General features: G+C 50.7%; 1 protein-coding gene across 3 annotated transcripts in view; it reads right to left on the reverse strand.

Annotated features, from left to right (window-relative positions):
* LRSAM1 (leucine rich repeat and sterile alpha motif containing 1) overlaps positions 1–21,447 on the reverse strand; it is a 39,264-nt gene extending 17,817 nt beyond the window's left edge. For all 3 annotated transcript variants that reach the window (XM_054393328.1, XM_054393327.1, XM_054393326.1), the window contains exons 1-9: positions 21,376–21,447; positions 20,391–20,447; positions 16,985–17,029; positions 15,766–15,843; positions 8,303–8,371; positions 6,642–6,726; positions 5,419–5,540; positions 1,793–1,883; positions 480–610 (exon numbers count right to left, since the gene is read on the reverse strand). In XM_054393328.1, the coding sequence (XP_054249303.1) occupies positions 480–610; positions 1,793–1,883; positions 5,419–5,540; positions 6,642–6,726; positions 8,303–8,371; positions 15,766–15,843; positions 16,985–17,029; positions 20,391–20,447; positions 21,376–21,447 (750 nt within the window). The remainder of the gene's footprint in view (positions 1–479; positions 611–1,792; positions 1,884–5,418; positions 5,541–6,641; positions 6,727–8,302; positions 8,372–15,765; positions 15,844–16,984; positions 17,030–20,390; positions 20,448–21,375) is intronic.
* Positions 21,448–21,967: the final 520 nt, after the last annotated feature.

A 21,967-nucleotide genomic window follows, 5' to 3' on the forward strand; every position in this document is an offset into this window, starting at 1 on the left:
CAAGCCCAGCCTCACCTTTCCCAGGCAGGGCTGGAATCCTAAGGGGCTTCTGCAGTGTGCTGCCACCCCCAAAAATCCCATCTGTCACCATGCTGCTGTGTTTGCCTCCCTTCCCTTCCCTTCCCTTCCCTTCCCTTCCCTTCCCTTCCCTTCCCTTCCCTTCCCTTCCCTTCCCTTCCCTTCCCTTCCCTTCCCTTCCCTTCCCTTCCCTTCCCTTCCCTTCCCTTCCCTTCCCTTCCCTTCCCTTCCCTTCCCTTCCCTTCCCTTCCCTTCCCTTTCCTAGCAGGCAGCAGTGCTCACACCATGCTCAGAGGAGCCACCCAGCCCCCCCTGCTGTGCCTTCTCCTGGCCACTGATTCCCTCTTGCTCCCACCATGGTGGGATGGAAGGTGCTGGGGGGGATGTGTTAAGTGCTGTGAGGTGCACTGATGGAGTGGAGAGGCAAATCCAGCAGCCTCTCACATGCAGTGGTGTCTCACCTGCCACTCACTCTCCTCCTCCAAGTACTTGTGCACTGTCTTGTCCACCTCAGCCACTGAGGTTCCTCCTTCATCATCCTCCTGCATAGGGAGCAGGTACTGGGAGGGAGGGTAGTACACAATTCCACACTCTGGAATGCATCAGACACAGAACATCTGGAGCTTAAAAACCTCCTTGGCAGCACAGAATCATGGAATTGTTTGGGCTGGAAGAGAACCTTAAGATCATCAAACTCAACCATTGCCCCAGCACTGCCAGGCCACCACCAAACCATGGCCCACAGCACCACAGCTACACAGCTCTGGAACCCCTCCAGGGATGGGGACACTGCCTTGGGGAGCCTCTCACAGTGAAGAAGTTTCTTCTCATGTCCAACCTAAAGCTCCCCTGGGGCAACCTGAGGACATTTCCTCTTGTCCTGTCACTTGTTCCATGGGAGAAGAGACCAACATCCACATCTCCAACCTCCCTTCAGGGAGCTGTAGAGAGCAAGGAGGTCTCCCCACAGCCTCCTCTTCTTCAGGCTGAACACCCCCAGCTCCCTCAGCTGCTGTTCTCCAGACTCTTCCCCAGCTTTGTTGCCTTTCTCTGGACCTGCTCCTGCCCCTCAACATCCTTCTTGGAGTCAAGAGTCCCAAAACTCACCCCAGGGTTCGAGGTGTGGCCTCACCAGTGCTGAGTGCAGCAGGACAATCCCTGCCCTGCTCCTGCTGGCCACACCATTGCTGATCCAGGCCAGGATGCTGGTGGCCTTCTTGCCCACCTGGGCACAGCCTGGCTCCTCTTCAGCTGGCTGTTGACCAACACCCTCAAGTCTGTTTCCAGTGGGCACAGCTGAGGGCTGGCTTCCAGCTGTGCTCCTTCTCCCCACACACAGAGGAGCACCCAAAAGCTCTCCTTCAGCTCTGCCAAGCTTCACAACAGGAAGCTGCCAGGGGAGACAGTGCCACCCATGCCCATCAGGGAGCTGCCCAAAACTAACCTGCTCAGACAGAAGTGCTGCCTTCACAGGCTGCTGGGCTGCAAATGTTCCTGCCCATGGGAAAATAACTTCTGATCTCCTTTTCTTAGCTCTTCTGCTGGTTTAACAGAACCTGTCCACATTTCAGTGTGGCAGCAAGAAGCAAGTCTCAAGCACAGACTCCTGCTGTCTGCCAGCAGACACAGCACTCACTGCCCAGCCTGCCACGTGCAGAGCATCAGAAGCCATCCCAAGCAGAGCCAGCCTGACATTTGTCCCTCATGAATGCCATCTCTGAACACAGCACAGCCCCCAAGTTCCCACTGCCATCCACAGACTCTTCTTGCTCACCTTTGCAGAGGAACTGCTGAATGGCTTCTGTGCCTGCACTGCAGATTTCAGCTGAGGGGTAGGTCATGGAGGAAGCATCCAAGGTCAGTGTCTCCAAAAGAGAGCACAGAGGGCTGCAGATTACTCTGGTGGCCCAGCCAGAGTCCAGCTGCAGTGAAACCTGCAGCTCCCCAAAACTTCATTTGTGGAGTGGCCACTTCTTGTTACCCTCAGTTCTGACAGGTTCTGCTGGGTGTCTGACACCTTGCAGAGGTGACTCCACTGTCTCTTATCTGGGAGCTTCTAAGCTGGTCCTTCAGTGGAACATCTCCTCGTGGGGATAGGTCTGCTTTGGTTTGAGGTCTGCTTTGTGTGTAAGCACAAGAGGGCAAAGCTCTCCTCACTTACAAACATTTGGTTGCTTTTGCTTGGCTGTTGCTGACCTTGGCTGTGTTTCTTTGTTGTAACTAAGTACTAATAAGCAACTCTCTGCTTCTCTCCTCTTTCTTTCTCCTTTGTCTGGGAGGGGGAGAGGGGGAAGCTATTGGTAACCCCCTGGCTTTGCCCAGGGAGGGGTTGTGTTGTTGATAAATTGTACAAATATTGTAGATTTTGTACATAGGATCACAGGAGGTTAGGGGTTGGAAAGGGCCTTTGAAGATCATTAATTCCAACCCCCTGCCAGAGCAGGAGCACAGAATCCAGCACAGGTCACACAGGAACACATCCAGATGGGCCTGGAAAGGCTCCAGAGAAGGAGACTCCACAGCCTCTCTGGGCAGCCTGCTCCAGGGCTCTGTGACCCTCACAGTGAAGAAGTTTCTCCTCATGTTGAGGTGGAACCTCCTGTGCTGGAGTTTCCATCCATTGCTCCTTGTCCTATCCCAAGGTGCAAGTGAGCAGAGCCTGGCCCTGTCCCCTCCCTCCTGACCCCCAGCCCTCAGATATTGATAGACATTGATCAGATCCCTCTCAGCCTTCTCTCCAGGGCAGCCCCAGGGCTCTCTGCCTCTCCTCATGGGGCACATACTCCTTGCATTCCATGTTTTAGATTGTAGTTTTGCTTTTGTGGCATTTTCCACCCAACACACAAGGGCAGTGTGGTTGAAATTTCCCCCTGAACATTAAATTTGCCAGAGCAGCTCAGCTGGAAGCAAATGAATGCTGTATTTACAAGCACAAGCACAATCTACAATGGAATGCAATGGATATGTACAAAATACACAGGAGTTACAACAGTGTACAGGTATTTACAATTAATAAACAGCACAAGGACCCCTGGACAAGGACCAGGGGAAGCTAAGAGCTTCTACCCTGCTGCCCCCATCCCCCCTTACCCCCTTGTACACAAAAAGGGACAAGAGAAAGGAGCAGAGGGACCTTAGAACTTAGCCAAAACAATGCAGCCAAGGGCAAGCAGAAGCACAAAGTTAGTATCTCCCAGAGCCAAGAGGTGAGAAGAGAGATTGTTTTGGTACCACTAGCTGGAGTCCCTTATCTCTCCAATGGACTGTTTAGAACTCATTTTCCCTTTTACACCCACTGGTGATTTGTTTGCATTCTACCACTTTCTGTTCAAGAGCTGTGGAAAAGAAATGTAACGGCATAGCCTAAAACTACCACAGGCAGGACCCCAGGGCAGGGCCCAGGGACAGGCCCCAGGAGCAGGGCCCAGGAGTAGGGGCCCAGGAGCAGGGCACCAGGGACAGGGCACCAGGGACAGGGCACCAGGAGAAGGGCACCAGGGACAGGGCACCAGGAGCAGGGCACCAGGAGAAGGGCACCAGGGACAGGGCACCAGGGACAGGGCACCAGGGACAGGGCACCAGGAGAAGGGCACCAGGAGCAAGGCACCAGGGACAGGGCACCAGGAGAAGGGCACCAGGGACAGGGCACCAGGAGAAGGGCACCAGGGACAGGGCACCAGGAGCAGGGCACCAGGAGAAGGGCACCAGGGACAGGGCACCAGGGCAGGGCACCAGGAGAAGGGCACCAGGAGCAAGGCACCAGGGACAGGGCACCAGGAGCAGGGCACCAGGAGCAGGGCACCAGGAGCAGGGCACCAGGAGAAGGGCACCAGGAGAAGGGCACCAGGGACAGGGCACCAGGGACAGGGCACCAGGAGAAGGGCACCAGGGACAGGGCACCAGGGACAGGGCACCAGGAGCAGGGCACCAGGAGCAAGGCACCAGGGACAGGGCACCAGGGACAGGGCACCAGGAGAAGGGCACCAGGGACAGGGCACCAGGGACAGGGCACCAGGGACAGGGCACCAGGAGAAGGGCCCAGGGACAGGGCACCAGGGACAGGGCACCAGGAGCAGGGCACCAAGAGCAAGGCACCAGGGACAGGGCACCAGGGACAGGGCACCAGGGACAGGGCACCAAGAGCAAGGCACCAGGGACAGGGCACCAGGAGCAGGGCACCAGGAGAAGGGCACCAGGGACAGGGCACCAGGAGCAGGGCACCAGGAGAAGGGCACCAGGAGAAGGGCACCAGGAGAAGGGCACCAGGAGAAGGGCACCAGGGACAGGGCACCAAGAGCAGGGCACCAGGGACAGGGCACCAGGGACAGGGCACCAGGAGCAGGGCACCAGGGACAGGGCACCAGGAGAAGGGCACCAGGAGAAGGGCACCAGGGACAGGGCACCAGGAGCAGGGCACCAGGGACAGGGCACCAGGAGAAGGGCACCAGGGACAGGGCACCAGGGACAGGGCACCAGGAGCAGGGCACCAGGAGCAGGGCACCAGGGACAGGGCACCAGGAGCAGGGCACCAAGAGCAAGGCACCAGGGACAGGGCACCAGGGACAGGGCACCAGGAGCAGGGCACCAGGAGCAGGGCACCAGGGACAGGGCACCAGGAGCAGGGCACCAGGAGAAGGGCACCAGGGACAGGGCACCAGGAGCAGGGCACCAGGAGCAGGGCACCAGGGACAGGGCACCAGGAGCAGGGCACCAGGAGAAGGGCACCAGGAGCAAGGCACCAGGGACAGGGCACCAGGGACAGGGCACCAGGAGCAGGGCACCAGGAGCAGGGCACCAGGGACAGGGCACCAGGAGCAGGGCACCAGGGACAGGGCACCAGGAGCAGGGCACCAGGAGAAGGGCACCAGGAGAAGGGCACCAGGAGCAAGGCACCAGGGACAGGGCACCAGGAGCAGGGCACCAGGAGCAAGGCACCAGGGACAGGGCACCAGGGACAGGGCACTAGGAGAAGGGCACCAGGGACAGGGCACCAGGAGCAGGGCACCAGGGACAGGGCACCAGGAGAAGGGCACCAGGGACAGGGCACCAGGGACAGGGCACCAGGGACAGGGCACCAGGAGCAAGGCACCAGGGACAGGGCACCAGGGACAGGGTCCAGGAGTGCGGCCCAGGGGCAAGGCTGAGGAGCAGGGCACCAGGGGCAGAGCCCAGGGGCAGGAGCAGGCCCAGGAGCAGGGGCAAAGCCCAGGAGCATGCCCAGGGGCAGGGCCCAGGGGCAGGGGTGAGGCACAGGAGCAGGCCCAGGGGCAGGGCCCAGGAGCAGGGTCCAGGAGCAGGGCCCAGGGGCAGAGGCAGGGCCCAGGATCAGGCCCCAGGAGCAGGCGCAGGGGCAGGGGCAAAGCCTAGCAGCTGTGCCCAGGGGCAGGGCTGGCCGCGTACCTGCAGCGTGCGGACGTGTGCCAGCAGCCGCGGCAGTGCCCTCACTGCATTCTCGCTCAGGTCCAGGGCACGCAGCCTGCGCCAGCCGCTGACGGTGCCAGGCAGCTCCTTCAGCCTGTTCCCTGGGGACAGAAGTCGTTCACGCCAGGCCCAGCAGCGCCCAGCGAGGTTGCTCTGCTGCAGCCCTGGCCACGTGCGCGCAGCCTGCTCTGTGCTCTCCTAGAGGGACGAACTGCCAGGGGGCAGGCTCCAGAGGCTGTCGGTGCCCACCAAGGCAAGTGGAGATGGAGAGCAAAGTGCAGACGGGGCCAGCAGTGGCTCCTCCTGCCAAAAGGGCCTCATCTGGGGCGACTGCCACAGGCTGGATCTGTGCTATCAGGAGAATATTCAGCACATGGAGTCTCCTTCCCTCTGGTGCCAAGGCTCAGAAGCCAGGTGCTGCAGCCAGATGTGGCAATAAACTCAGCTGCACTTCCCAGCCCTCCATTCCCTTCCCTGTTTCACCCACAGCTCCCTGTAACAAAGGCTCTTGTTCCCCCAGTTCACGACACAGTGCACCTGGAAGATGGGCACATCCTGGGCCAAAGGCCTACCAACCTTCTGACACTTGAGTCTGCACAGACACATTTCTTAGGCTGCTCTAAAGCACCATGCAGAGGGGCACAAGCCCTGTGTCCTCCAGCAGGACACACACCACACTCACAGCTCGAGGTGGGTCTCCAGGAGGAAGATGTGTGCCAGTCCTCAGCACCCCTCACCGCAGGGCTGGGGCAGCTGGGCTGTGAAATGCTGTCCCCAGGCAGGCACACAAGGGAGCTCTCAGCTGCTGAGATGGGGCATGATGACCCAAAACCTTCTCCTTTGAGAAAGGGCAATGAGCTGGATTGGAAAACATCACCTGAAGCAAGTCTGACCCAAGAGCAGGAGCTGAACCACTGGGCAGAGCAGTTCAGCTCCTGGCTCTTGGGTCAGACTTGGCAGCTTGTCCATTTGCTATGGAGCAGCCCAGCAGCCCCACATAACTCAGGGAACCTGCAGGAATCATTTACAGCTTAGGTGATTTCTTCTGCCTTGCCCAACAATTTTGAATTCGTTTAACCTTTCTTGTGTTCCTCCTTAGCAATTCCCAGTGCAGACCATGCAGTGCTTGCTTTGGTTAAAAGGACTAATGACTAAAGCAGCTCCCACACAGCCCAGAGCACCAAGAGCAACATGTCCCTTACCTTTCACATTGAGCAGCTGGAGCTGGGCAAGGTCTCCTATGGATTGTGGAAGACATGTCAAAAGATTCCTTTCCAGGTTTAGGACCTAAGGTATTAACAGAAAACGACATTCAAGATATCCTCTAAGCAAGTCTCAGGTCTTCTACTCATCTGTGCTGTTGGGGCTACTTTCAGGCCCAGAAGGATAAGTTGAAATTGGCTTTAGACAATATTTTTGGGGGGTTAAGAATGTCCTTTTCCAGAAGCCCTGGATACAGGGTACATCTGTGTCCAGTTCTGGGCCCCTCAGTTCAAGGAGGACCTCAGGGAGCTGCTTGAGATAATCCATCCCAGAGCCACAAAGCTGCTGCAGGCAGTGGAACATCTTCCTGTGAGGACAGGCTGAGGGAGCTGGGGCTTGGAGCTTGGAGCAGAGGAGCCTGAGGGCTGCCCTTATTGCTGGGGATAAAGATGTGCAGGGCTGGAGCCAGGCTCTGCTCAGGGATGTCCAAGGACAGCACAAGGGGCACTGGGGGCAAGCTGGAGCAGAGCAGGTGCCAGGGGAACAGAAGGGGAAACTTTGTCACTGTGAGGCTGCCCAGAGAGGTTGTGGAGTCTCCTTCTCTGGAGACATTCAAAGCCACCTGGATGTGTTCCTGTATGACCTGCCCTGGGTGACCCTGCTCTGGCAGGGGGGTTGGACTGGATGATATTTGGAGGTCCCTTCCAACCCCTGATACTCTGTGATTCTGTGACCTACCCACCACATGCACTGACAAATCCTCTTCACAACCAACAGCTGTAGGAACTGGGAAGCAGAATGTCCTTGCTTCCAGGGCAGAGCTCCCCTGGCTCTAGCACCCCTGGTGAAGCAGTGGACCTAAAGCTGCACCTTGAGCAGAGGGGACCTTCAGCATGCACTGTGGCAGGCTGCACTGAGTTCTCAACATAACCACACCAGGAAGAGTGGTAAAACCCTCATGATTTTGGGAAACCCGGGGGACTGGAAGCTCCAGTTCAGCTTGCTCACAGCACCTGCTTGGCAGTGTGAGCTGTCTGGACTGGCAGCCCCTGCACTGAGCTGGGACTGCATCATTCAGCATTGCCTGCACTTCTCCTGCCCTTCTCCTGCACCAAGCTGGGACTGCAGTGAGAGGGCCAGGGGCAATGGCTTCAAACTAGAGCAGAGCAGATTTAGATTGGATGTTAGGAACAAGTTCTTCACTATGAGGGTGGTGGAACACTGCAACAGGTTACCCAGGGAGGTGATTGGGGCCCCATCCCTGGAGATATTCAAGGTGAGGCTCAACAGGGCTCTGGGAAACCTGATCTTGTAGAGGATGTCCCTGCTGACTGCAGAAGGGGTTGGGCTGGATGAGCTTTGGAGGTCCCTTCCAACCCAGACCATTCTATGATTCTATGACTGAATCATTCACCATGCCTGCATTTCTCCTGCTCTTCTCCTGCACCAAGCTGGGACCTCATCATTCACCATGCCTGCACTTCTGCTGCTCTTCTGCTCCCCCTCTGCCACAAGTCAGTTCAACAGTGCCAGCCAAGTCAGTGAGATGCTCTGACAAGATGAGCACCACCACTGAAGCTGTGATCAGTTAGGAAGCAAGCAGCAGTAACTCCACGTTCCTGCTGTCCTGTAGCAGACACTTGGGATGTAGATCTTTTACCTGAAGAGATGTCAGCTGGCCAATATCATCAGGAAGCGATGCCAGCTGGTTGTCATGAAGGTCTAGAACCTGGAAAAGCAGAAGGATTCCTCAGACAAGGTTGGGAAAAGAAGTCATGGTGCAAGAATGGAAGGTTGTCAATTATCTACCCCTGAACAATGCTTCCTTTTCCATTGGGCTTTGTAAAGCAGCTTAAGTTTTCAAGGAGACACAGGCACTTAGCTCTGGTAGGTCTTTTGACATCTCAAGCCTTTGTGCATCAACCAACAAACAAAAATCCAGGCAGATCAGTGGCACCAAGACAGCTGTTGTATCAAGCAAACTGGATAAATCACCTCCATGGAGCCAGCCTGGCAGGAAAAGCCATTTTCTGCTGGTCAGAGAGTAGAACTGCTCCTACACCAGTGCTGGCACAGGGACAGGGCAGGACTGCCCCTGGAGACCTTCCTCACTGGGGAGAGGGTTGCTGCTGGAGTGCCTTAGAGGCCTTCCAGTACCTGAGGGGGGCATACAGGAAGGATGAGAGAGACTGTGGTGACAGGACCAGGGACAATGGCTTCAAACTAGAGAAGGGCAGATTTAGATTGGATATCAGGAACAAATGAAGGTGGTAGAACACTGGAACAGGTTGCCCAGGGAGGTGGTTGAGGCCCCTTCTCTGGAGATATTCAAGGTGAGGTACAAAAAGGCCCTGGGCAGCCTGATCTACTGGAGGATCTCCCTGCTGGATGCAGGGGGATAAGACTGGATGACCTTTGGAGTTCCCTTCCAGCCTGGAACATTCTATGACTCTATGATTCTATGACTCTATGACTCTATGATTCCATAATTCTATGACTCTATGACTTTATGATTCTATGATTCCATGATTCTATAACTCTATGATTCAATGATTCTATGAATCTATGACTCTATGATTCTATCACTCTTTGATTCTATGACTCTCATTCTATGAATCTAGGCTCTATGATTCTATGATTCTAAGATTCTATAACTCTTCGAATCTATGAGTCTATGATCTATGATTCCATAATTCTATGACTCTATGACTCAATGATTCTATCACTCTATGATTCTATGATTCTGATTCTATGATTCTATGAGTCTATGATTCTATGATTCTATGAATCTATGATTCCATAATTCTATGACTCTATGACTCAATGATTCTATCACTCTATGATTCTATGATTCTGATTCTATGATTCTATGATTCTGTGACTTTATGACTCTATGATTCTATGACTCGATAATTCTATGACTTTATTACTCTATGACTCTATGATACTATGATTCTACGACTCTATGATGCTATGGCTCTATGATTCCATGACTCTATGATTCCATGACTCTATGAATCTATGACTCTATGAATCTATGACTATGATTCTATGACTCTATGATTCTATGATTCTACGAAACTATGATTCTATGATTCTATGATTCTATGAGTCTTTGATTCTATGACTCTATGATTCTATGATTCTATGATTCTATGATTCTATGACTCTATGATTCTATGATTCTATGACTCTATGACTCTACGAAACTATGACTCTATGATTCTAAGATTCTATGAGTCTTTGATTCTATGACTCTATGATTCTATGATTCTATGACAATGATTCTATGATTCTATGACTATGATTCTATGATTCTCTGCCTCAGACAGATTCTATGATTCTATGACTTTATGATTCTATGACCCTATGATTCTGATTCTATGATTCTATGACTCTGTGACTCTATGATTCTATGACTCTATGACTTTATGATTCTATGATTCCATGATTCTATGACTTTATGAATCTATGACTCTATGATTCTATGACTCTTTGATTCTATGACTATATGATTCTATGAATCTAGGCTCTATGATTCTATGATTCTAAGATTCTATGACTCTTCGATTCTATGAGTCTATGATTCTATGATTCTATGACTCTATGACTCTATGATTCCATAATTCTATGATTCTATGACTCTATGACTCTACGATTCTATGACATAATGATTCTATGACTCCATGACTCTATGATTGTGATTCTTTGACTCTATGACTCTCTGATACTATGACTACGATTCTATGATTCTATGACTATGATTCTATGATTCTCTGACTCAGACAGATTCTATGATTCTAGGACTCTATGACTTTATGATTCTATGACCCTATGATTCTGATTCTATGATTCTGATTCTATGACTCTATGATTCTAGGATTCTATGACTCTATGATTCTGCTTCTATGAGTCTACAACTCTATGATTCTAGGATTCTATGATTCTATGACTCTATGATTCTATGATCCAAGACTCTCTGAGTCTATGATTGCATGACGCTATGATTCTATGTCTCTATGATTCTATGACTCTATTTCTCTATGATTCTATGACTCTGACTCTGACTCTATGATTCTATGATTCTATGACTCTATGATTCTATGACTCTATGACTATGTGACTCTATGATTCTCTGACTCTATGATTCCATGACTCTATGACTCTAAGATTCTATGACTCTATGATTCTATGATTCTATGACTCTATGACTCTATGATTCCATGATTCTATGACTCTATGATTTTATGACTCTATGATTCTATGATTCCATGAATCTAAGATTCTATGATTCTATGACTCTTATGATTCTATGACTCTATGAGTCTATGACTTTATGACTCTATGATTCTGTGACTCTGTGATTCTATGACTCTATGACTCTATGATGCTATGATTCTGTGACTCTATTTCTCTATGATTCTATGACTCTATGACTCTATGATGCTATGATTCTATGACTCTATGATTCTATGATTCTATGACTATATGATTCTATGACTCTATGACTGATTCTATGACTCTATGATTCTATAACTCTATGATTCTATAACTCTATGACTCTACGATTCTGTGATTCTATGACACTATGATTCTATGACTCTATGACTCCACAATGCCATGATTCTGTGATTCTATGACTCAATGACTTTATGAATCTATGATTCTGTGATTCTATTATTCTGACTCTGATTCTATGCTTCTATGACTCTATTATTCTGTGACACTATGATTCTATGACTCCATTCTTCTATGACTCTATGATGCTATGATTCTATGACTCTATGATTCTGTGACTCTATGATTACAATATTCTGTGACTCTATGATTACAATATTCTATGACTCTATGACTCTATGATTCTATGACTCTATGACACTATAATTCTATCACTCCATGCTTCTATGAGTCTATGATTGTATGACTCTATGAATCTATGACTCTATGATTCCATGATTCTATGATTTGTGATTCTATGACTCCATGATTCTCTGATTCTATGACTCTCTTACTCCATGATTCTATGACTCTATGACTCTATGACTTTATGACTTTATGATTCTATGATTCTGACTCTATGACTCTATGACTTTATGACTTTATGATTCTATGATTCTGACTCTATGATTCTATGACTCTATGATTCTATCATTCTATGATTGCATGACTCTATAACTCTGTGATTCTATGAATATATTACTCTATGATTCTATGACTCTATGACTCTGACTCTGATTCCATGATTCTATGAGTCTATGATTCTACGACTCTATGACTCTATGATTCCATGACTCTATGTCTCTATGATTCTATGACTCTGGCTCTGATTCTATGGTTCTATGAATCTATAACTGTATGATTCTGTGACTCTATGATTCTGATTCTATGACTCTATGATTCTATGACTCTGTCATTCTATGACTCTATGACTATGATTCAATGATTCTAGAACTATGATTCTATGACTCTGATTCTATGACTCTATGATTCTTGGAATCTATGACTGTATGACTCTATGTGTCTATGATTCTATGACTCTATGATTCTCTAACTCTATTACTCTATGATTCTATGCTTGTATGACTCTGTGACTCTATGATTGCATGACTCTGATTCTGTGACTCTATGACTCTATGATTCTATGTTTCTACGACTCTGACTCTAATTCTATGATTCTATGACTCTATGATACTATGATTCCATCCTTCTATGACTCTATGATATTATTACTCTATGACTCTATGAGTTTATGATTGTATCACTCTGACTCTATGATTCTTTGATACTGAATCTATGATTTTATGACTCTATGATTCTATGACTTTATGATTCTATGACTCTATTACTCTATGACTCCATGACTCCATGCTTCTATGAATATATGATTCTATGACTCTATGACTCCATGATTCTATGGCTCTATGACTCCATGATTCTATGGCTCTATGACTCTATGATTCTATGATTCCATGACTCTATGATTCTGATTCTTTGACTCTATGATTCTATGACTCTATGATTCTCTGATTCTATGACTCTATGATTCTCTGATTCTACGACTCTATGATTCTACGACTCTGATTGTATGATTCTGTGATTCTATGACTCTGACTCTATGATTCTATGACTCTATGACTCTATAATTCTATTACTCTATGACTCTATGATTCTATGACTCCATGGTTCTACGACTCATGATTCTGTGACTCTATGATTCTATGACTCTGCCTCTTGTGGAACCACACACAGCATGAAGGTGGTGGAGCTGCAAGCCCTCAGCATTTATGTGTCTGTTACAACAGACAGAGCCCCTCACACACAGGCACCCAGCACCTGCTTCATTCCCATGTCAGTTAGGTGGGGAGAGGATTCTGCCTCTGCCCTGCTCTGCTGAGACCTCACCTGCAGTGCTGGGCACAGCTCTGGAATCTCCAGCACAAGAAGAACCTGAACTCGTTGAAACAGGTCCAGAGGCTCAGATGATCAGAGGGCTGGAGAACCTCCCCTGTGGGAACAGGCTGGGAGAGTTAGGGCTCTTCAGCCTGGAGAAGAGAAGACTCCAGGGAGACCTCAGAGCAGCCTTCCAGTACCTGAAGGGGCTCCAGGAGAGCTGGGGAGGGACTTTGGACAAGGGCTGGGAGTGACAGGATGAGGGAAAATGGCTTTGAGCTGGAGAAAGCTCCATTTACATTAGGAGGAAATTCTTCCCCTTGAGGGTGGTGAGGTCCTGGGACAAGTTGTTCAGAGAAGCTGTGGAGGCTCCAAGCTTGGAGGTGTTCAAAACCAGGCTGGATGAGGCCTTGAGCAACCTGGGCTTGTAGGAGGTATCCCTGCTCATGGGAGGAAGGTTGCAACTCAATGATATTTAAGGTGCCTTCAAACCCAAACCATTCTCTGATCCTAAGCAACCCAACAGAGCAGAGGGGAGATGGATCATGAGGGTGGTGAGAGATTGGAACAGGTTGCCCAGGGAGGTGGTGGAAGCCTCATCCCTGGAGGTTTTTGCAGCCAGGCTGGATGTGGCTGTGAGCAACCTGACCTAGTGTGAGGTGTCCCTGCCCATAGCAGGGGGCTGGAGCTGGAGGATCCCTGGGGTCTCTTCCAATCCTGACAGTTCTATGATTCTGTAACACACTCAGCCCTGACTGAGGCTGTTGAGGGGGGAGTGTAGGATTCTGAAAAGGATGAAAGAGTCCTGGGACTGATGATGATTTTATACAAACTGCTCAGTGACTGCTAGGACTACTAGGAGGTAAACCCAGGAGGTGCAGGTTTCACTCCTTGTTACTGCTTCACACTCAGCCAGGAGGGATTGCTTTGGGCCAGGGTGTTTTAGTGGCTGCAGACTGCCTGTTGGGATCACAATTACCTGTCATGGTAGGGCCAAAACAGGCCCAGCACAAACCCAGGCAGGCTCTAAGGTGTCTAGACATGGTCCCCCTCTCCCCACTCTGTCCTGCAGACAGTCAGAGCAACAAAGGGGTCAGGCCCCCTGCATGTCTGGTAAACAAGTTGCTTACCCAGGATAAGAGCAGGTGTGCTGACCACTGCTCCCCCAGGAACAAGGCTTTTGTTTCTGCCTTTTATGGCCACAACCTGGCAGACCCATTTCCACTGGGCAGCTGTATGCTGGCTTCAGTTGCCCCTGTCAGCCCAAATGGATCTCAGGTGAGATATCTACACAGGCTGACTTGTAGTCCCCTTCTCCTTGCCCTTAAACCTTGCTCAAGCCTTGCTCAACGCCTGCTTCAATTGCCTTCTTGGACCCATCTCACACGAAGCTGCCCCGAGTCGCCCTGCCCTGCCCTGCCCTGCCTCGAGTGCCTGGTCCAAAGCCTGGGATAAAGCCATGAGCCCACACACCGCAGGCTGGAGAAGCCAGGAGCTTAGGAGCCAAGCCTGCTTCCCCTTGCCACTGGAATCATGCCATGCCTCAGTTCACCCAGGACAAAGCAGGTGCCCCTCACGAAGAAGCGTCGTAAACCACCCGCTGTCTGCTGAAGCCAGACTAGCCTGAGACCCTGTGGCACCGTTCTGCTGGCAACCTGCTGTGCCAGAGCCATATTAGAGCACCCCAAAGCCTCAAAAGCCTCATAGCTAACACAGCAGCAGCAGCACTCCCCACGTGGGTAGAATCAGCTGTGAGTAATTAATTGCCTCTCAGGCTTCAAGGGTCTGATCGAGCCTCCCCCCTGCTGTGACTGAGCACTACCTGCTCCCAGGGACCTTCTCTTCCCGTGTTATTTCCTCCCACTTTGCACAGAGTTGTTGTATTTTGCCCAAAGACTGCACATTCCCATTGTAAATCTAGATTCTAACCATGCAAGAATCATAGAATCAGTCAGGGTTGGATGGGACCACAAGGATCATCCAGTTCCAACCCCCTTGCCATGCCCAGGGACACCTCACACTACAGCAGGCTGGCCAGAGCCTCATCCAGCCTGGCTGCAAACACCTCCAGGGATGGGGCCTCAACCACCTCCCTGGACAACCCATTCCAGGCTCTCACCACTCTCATGGGGAAGAACTTCTTCCTCATGTCCAGTCTGAATCTCCCCAATTCCAGCTTTGTTCCATTCCCCCCAGCCCTGTCACTCCCTGATGGCCTAAAAAGTCCCTCCCCAGCTTTCTTGTAGCCCCCTTCAGGTACTGGAAGGCCACAAGAAGGTCACCTCAGAACCTTCTCCTCTCCAGGCTGAACAACCCCAACTCTCTCAGTCTGTCCTCATAGCAGAGCAGCTCCAGCCCTCTGCTCATCCTTGTGGCCCTTCTCTGGACACCTTCCAGCATGTCCAGATCCCTCTTGTAACAGAGGCTCCAGAACTGGATGCAGTCCTCCAGGTGTGGTCTCAGCAGAGTGGAGCAGAGGGGAGAATCCCCTCCCTGCCCTGCTGGCCACACTTCTCCTGATGCAGCCCAGGCTCTGCTTGGCTCTCTGGGCTGCAAGTGCTCACTGCTGGCTCCTGCTGAGCTTCTCCTCCCCCAGCACCCCCAAGTCCCTCTCCTCAGGATCCTATTTAATGAGTTTGGGCAATTTTTCACCTGAATAAAGGGTTACTAACATTTTCATTTATGCCCGTTTGCCATATCGTTTGTTGGTTAAGTGCAATCCCTTAGCATTACCTTCAGAGTTAGGAGGCTCAGGAGGCTGCAGGCCTTTGGAACTAAAGATGTCAGATTATTTGTGTGAATGATCAGCACCTGAGAAGGAAAAAAATCTCATTGAAGCATGTAAAAAAAAAAAAGTCCCACTGAAGCATGTAAAAAAAGAAGTCCCATTGAAGAATGAAAAAAAAGGAAAAAAAATGTTCCATTGAAGAATGAAAAAAAAAAGAAGAAAAAAAAGTCCCACTGAAGAATGAAAAAAAAGAAAAAAAAGTTCCATTGAAGAATGAAAAAAAAAGTCCCACTGAAGAATGAAAAAAAAAAAGAAAAAAAAAGTCCCATTGAAGAATGAAAAAAAAGAAAAAAAAGTCCCATTGAAGAATGAAAAAAAGTCCCACTGAAGAATGAAAAAAAAGAAAAAGAAGTCCCATTGAAGAATGAAAAAAAAGGAAAAAAAATGTTCCATTGAAGAATGAAAAAAAAGTCCCATTGAAGAATGAAAAAAAAGAAAAAAAAGTCCCATTGAAGAACGAAAAAAAAAGAAAAAAAAGTCCCATTGAAGAATGAAAAAAAAGTCCCACTGAAGAATGAAAAAAAAAAAGTCCCACTGAAGAATGAAAAAAAAAAGTCCCACTGAAGAATGAAAAAAAAGTGCCACTGAAGAATGAAAAAAAAAAGAAAAAAAATTCCCATTGAAGAATGAAAAAAAAAGAAAAAAAAGTCCCATTGAGGGATGAAAAAAAAAGTCCCATTTAAGAATGAAAAAAAAAAAGTCCCATTGAAGAATGAAAAAAACAGAAAAAAATGTCCCATTGAAGAACGAAAAAAAAAAAATCCCACTGAAGCATGACCACAGAGCTGCTGATGCCTAGAACAAGCACAGCTGTTGAGGTTATACAAGAGCTTAGGAGCTCATTGAGCACCATCTAAAATCTTCCAATCATAACATTTCCACAGAAGGTCAAACCTTTCACACTAGATCTAAAGAAGGGGCTAGCTTCTGGCAGGCTAAGGTAGAAACCATCAGCCCTTCTCCCCTGGCAGAAGGTAGCTCTTCAGAGGGGGTAAAGTCCTCTTCAGATGGCTCCCTAGGAGGGGACCACACAAGTGGACAAATTTTCATTAGAACCAAACTTCTCCAGCAGCACATAAAGGACCAGACCCAACCATTCCAAACACAGCAAGGAGCTGGAGCAGAGTGACAGAATGACCTCAGCACTGCTGCTGGCCACCTTACCTTCTTCTGCAAGACTTTACAAGTGGCAAAGGCCCCGTAAGGAACCTGAAAAGCAATTAAAAAACAGCCCTGTCAGACTTCTCCTGATTCTATCTCTGGCAGCACTCCCACAGCACCCACCTGCAAAGTGACAATAAGTGACTGTCATGACAACACAACTGAGACTGGAACTGCTGGCCTCTGCTTTTGGCCCAGGGTACCTCCCAGTTAGCTTCCAGCAGAGCAGCTCTGCCGTGGGGCCAGGCAGGGAAAGTTGGGGCTGTTCAGCCTGGAGAAGAGAAGGCTCCAGGGAGACCTTAGAGCAGGATTTCAGTATCAGGCAGGCTGGGGAAGGACTGCTCAGAAGGGCCTGTGGGAACAGGACAAGAGGCAATGGTTTGAAAGTGGAGCAGGGCAGAGTCAGGTTGGACATCAGGAGGAAGTTCTGCACTGTGAGGCTGGGGAGACACTGGAACAGGTTGCCCAGGGAGGTGGTTGAGGCCCTGTTCCTGGAGACATTCAAGGTCAGACTTGATGTGGCTCTGAGTAACCTGCTCCAGTTGGAGATGCCCCTGCTGCCTGCAGGGGGGTTGGACAAGACAACCTTTGAGGCTCCCTTCCAAGCTGATGCAATCTGTGATTCTATGATTTAATCAGCTCTCCCCAACATGACAGTGTGGTGCACAGCACAGAACAGACTGAGGCTGGGAAGAAGTCCACATCTTGTGTGAGTTAATGTTGAATGAGATGACTCAGTCAATAGCTTGTGGAGTTTCCTTCTCTGGAGACTTTCAAAACCCACCTGGATGTGTTTCTGTGTGGCCTGCCACAGGTGATCCTGCTTGGGCACTGCTGGACTCAGTTTTGGGTCCCTCACTTCCAGAAGGACACTAAGGGCTGGAGCAGGTCCAGAGAAGGGCAACAAAGTTGGGGAAGGGTCTGGAGAGCAGGGCTGGGGAGGAGCAGCTGAGGGAGCTGGGGGTGTTTAGCCTGGAGAAGAGGAGGCTGAGGGAGACCTCATTGCTCTCTGCAGCTCCCTGAGAGGAGGCTGGAGCAAGGTAGGGGTTGGGCTCTTCACCCATGGAACAAGTGACAGGAGAAGAGGAAAAGCCTTCAAGCTGCCCCAGGGGAGGTTTATGGTGGACACGAAACTTCTTCACTGCAAGGGTTCTCAAAGCCTGGTACAGGCTGCCCAGGGAAGTGGTTGAATGCCCAACCCTACAGGGGTTTAAAAGAGGCAGAGATGTGGTGCTGAGGGCCATGGCTTAGCACTAGCCTTGGTAGAGCTAGAGGATGGTTGAACTCTATGATGTTAAAGGTCTTTTCCACCCTAGAATCCAAGGATTCTAGGATTCTATGATCTTAAAAGGAACATGCCAGTAAGTTCAGCCTGTGCCTGTCACATTCTGAGCACCACAATCTGCTCTGCAGGCACAGAACTGCTGTCAGCCAAACTGTTGTGCAGAGGTAAGACCAAAGTGGTGGCCTGCTTTATTTATTGAAACCACAAAGGCTAAAACCACAACCAGCAAGACAAGAGTTGGTGCTGGAGCCCTGGAGCAGGCTGCCCAGAGAGGCTGTGGAGTCTCCTCCTCTGGAGAGCTTCCAACCCCCCCTGGCCATCGTGCTCCTGGGCAAGCTGCTGTGGGTGCCCTGTTTTAGCAGGGGCTTGGGCTGGGTGAGCTCCAGAGGTCTTTCCCAACCCCAACCACTCTGGGATTCTGTGAGTCTTGTGGTACCAATCCAAAAGGACCCCTGGGGATCCAAGAGCAGCTGCAGCTATGAATGGAGCTGCCTCACTGTGCACCTTCTCTCTGCCACCCTTTTGCCCAGGCTGCCTTGCAGAGCATCCCACACAGCTCACCAACCTACACACAAGATGCTATCAGCTTCTCATTTTGGATCAGAACACCCCAAAGCCTCAGCAAAGCCATTTCACACTGCACAGCATACTGCTGTCCTCTCTAGGATGGCCCCAAGTCTCTCCCCAAAGAGCAGTGCAGGAGCTGTTAGCTTGTTTGGCAAAGCCTCCCTCTGACAGAAGGTTACAGAGGTACCAACATGTTTTAGAAGCACAGGGCAACGAGTCAAAGCTGGAAGTGAAACAGAAAGGAGCTTCTGCTGCAGAGGACTGCCTGGCTGCCAGGTTGGAGTGCTGTGTCTCCTCCTGCAGTCTGTCACCAACTCCTCACAGTCAGCAGACAGCTCCTTCCCAATTTAGTTGGCTGCCAGAGAAGAAACCAGGCTGGAAGGGAGATTTCCATCCCTAGCCAGCAGCCTGGAAGCAGAGATTTTCACTTAGAAAATGAAGCACAGACTTTGTAGCTATAAGATTAGAACCAATCAGCTTTGGCAGACAAATTCCTTTATGACTTGCAAAATTAGGCCATGAGGGCCCAAACTAGAGTCCTACTAAGGTACTGATGGAGGGGATGAGACCTCTTTGCCCCTCCCATCTTGTCAAATGAAAAAGGATTCCCAGGACAGAAATGTTGTGGAAGCATCAGGTAGGAGAGGCAATGTCCCACTGGCTTGAGAGCAGCCCTGAAGAAAAGGACTTGGGGGTGCTGGGGGAGGAGAAGCTCAGCAGGAGCCAGCAGTGAGCACTTGCAGCCCAGAGAGCCAAGCAGAGCCTGGGCTGCAGCAGGAGAAGTGTGGCCAGCAGGGCAGGGAGGGGATTCTGCCCCTCTGCTCCACTCTGCTGAGACCACACCTGGAGCTCTGTGTCCAGTTCTGGAGCCTCTGTTCCAGGAAGGATCTGGAGGGGCTGGAAGGTGTCCAGAGAAGGGCCATGAGGATGAGCAGAGGGCTGGAGCTGCTCTGCTATGAGGAGAGACTGAGAGAGTTGGGGTTGTGCAGTCTGGAGAGGAGAAGGCTCTGAGGTGACCTTCTTGTGGCCTTCCAGGATCTGAAGGGGATCCTGAAGGGGAAGAAAGCTGGGGAGGGACTTTTTTGTCAGTGAGTGATAGGACTGGGGGAGGAGGGGAATGGAGCAAAACTAGAAGTGGTTAGATTCAGATTGGATGTTAGGAGGAAATTCTTCCCCCTGAGGGTGGTGAGAGACTGGCACAGGTTGCCCAGGGAGGTGGCGGAAGCCTCATCCCTGGAAGTGTTTAAGGCCAGGCTGGATGTGGCTGTGAGCTACCTGCTGCAGTGTGAGGTGTCCCTGCCCATGGCAGGGGGGTTGGAACTGGATGATCCTTGAGGTCCCTTCCAACCCTGACAGTTCCATGATTCTATGATTCTAAAAAGAAGCAGAGGCAGCCCTCATCTGGAAGGCAGAGCTCAGCAGGCAGAGGCAGGGGCACAGCATGGCTGTTTCCTTCTCAAGACTCACAGACACCATGCTGAGTCTGCCAGATGGTGACAGGAAGCAGCCAGAGCCCTCAGAGCTGTCAGCTAATGCTGGAAGCTGTAGAGAACATACCTCTGAGAGTTCACATTTGGATATGTCCAGAGTGTCATCAGCACCAGCTTCTTTAGCCTGGAGAGAGAAGATATGCACCCAGAGAATTAGACCCTGCAGGAACACAGGGCCTCCTGCTCCTGCTGGGGATCTTGAAGGTCTTTCCCAACCCAAACCGCTCTGTGATTCCATGAAAAGCAAACTGGGAGATCTGGAAAGAGTGACGGAGCACAGAGGAAAAAGGAGAGATGGAGTCCCAGATGGTGGCTGGCTGATGGGGTGGAGGATGTTACATAGAGCCACAATGGCAGAGAGGGATGGAAGTGGCACAAAGGGGAAGGTAAAGGGAGGCAGGGAAGGCAGGAATCTGGTGTATGTTAGGAGGAGGCCCTGCAGCCTGTGAGATCAGTAACACAGGGAGGTACCAATCACAGAAACATAGAATGGTTTGGGTGGGAAAAGCTCTCTAAGATCATGGAGTCCAACCATCAACCCAACCCCACCATGGCCACTAAACCATGGCCCCAAGTGCCATGGCCACAGGTTTCTTGAACACCTCCAGGGATGGGGACTCCACCACCTCCTTGGGCAGCCTGTGCCAATCCCTGACCACTCTTGCAGCACAGAAATTGTTCCTCATCTCCAATCTAATCCTTCCCTGGCACAATTTCAGGCCATTTCCCCTCATCCTATCACTAGTTACTAGGGAGGAGACACCAACCCCTACCTTGCTCCAGCCTCCTCTCAGGTCTCATGTAGAGAGCAATGAGGTCTCCCTCAGCCTCCTCTTCTCCAGACTGAACACCCCCAGCTCCCTCAGCTGCTTCTCCCCAGCCCTGTTCTCCAGACCCTTCCCCAGCTTTGTTGTCCTTCTCTGGACCTGCTCCAGCCCTCAATGTCCTTCTTGGAGTGAAGGGCCCAAAACTGGACCCAAGATTCAAGATGTGGCCTCAGCACAAGTCTCCTGGCACCCAGGCCATCCAGAGGAGGCCTCAGCACTGCTTACCAGGCACATTTGGTACTCAAGGCGCTTCCGAGCATCCTCGCTGGGCTTCTTCTTGCGGAAGAAGAGAGGCATCTTCAGCTCTGGGGAGAGCTCAGTGGCATGAAGGATCAGTGCAGGGGCAGGGGGTTCCTGGAGTGTGAGTCTGCTGGGGAGCCTGGACTGCAGGGCTGTGCTCTAAGAAATGGGGAAAAGAAGAAAAAAGGGGAAAAAAATCACTGTCTGAGCAGTTGTCTTTGATAAACCCTTCTCTGGCTGGATCAAACAGCAGATTCCAGCACACAGCTCCACACAGCAAATGAATCTGGGTCCTGCCTGTCACAGCAATCCCCCCAAGCACCAACACAGGCTGGGCAGGGACTGGCTTGAGATCAGCCCTGAAGAAAAGGACTTGGGGGTGCTGGGGGAGGAGAAGCTCAGCAGGAGCCAGCAGTGAGCACTTGCAGCCCAGAGAGCCAAGCAGAGCCTGGGCTGCAGCAGGAGAAGTGTGGCCAGCAGGGCAGGGAGGGGATTCTCCCCCTCTGCTCCACTCTGCTGAGACCACTCCTGGAGTACTGCATCCAGTTCTGGAGCCTCTGTTACAGGAAGGATCTGG

This window comes from Indicator indicator, chromosome 28, assembly GCF_027791375.1.
Source record: "Indicator indicator isolate 239-I01 chromosome 28, UM_Iind_1.1, whole genome shotgun sequence".
In the NCBI taxonomy this organism is placed as follows: domain Eukaryota; kingdom Metazoa; phylum Chordata; class Aves; order Piciformes; family Indicatoridae; genus Indicator; species Indicator indicator.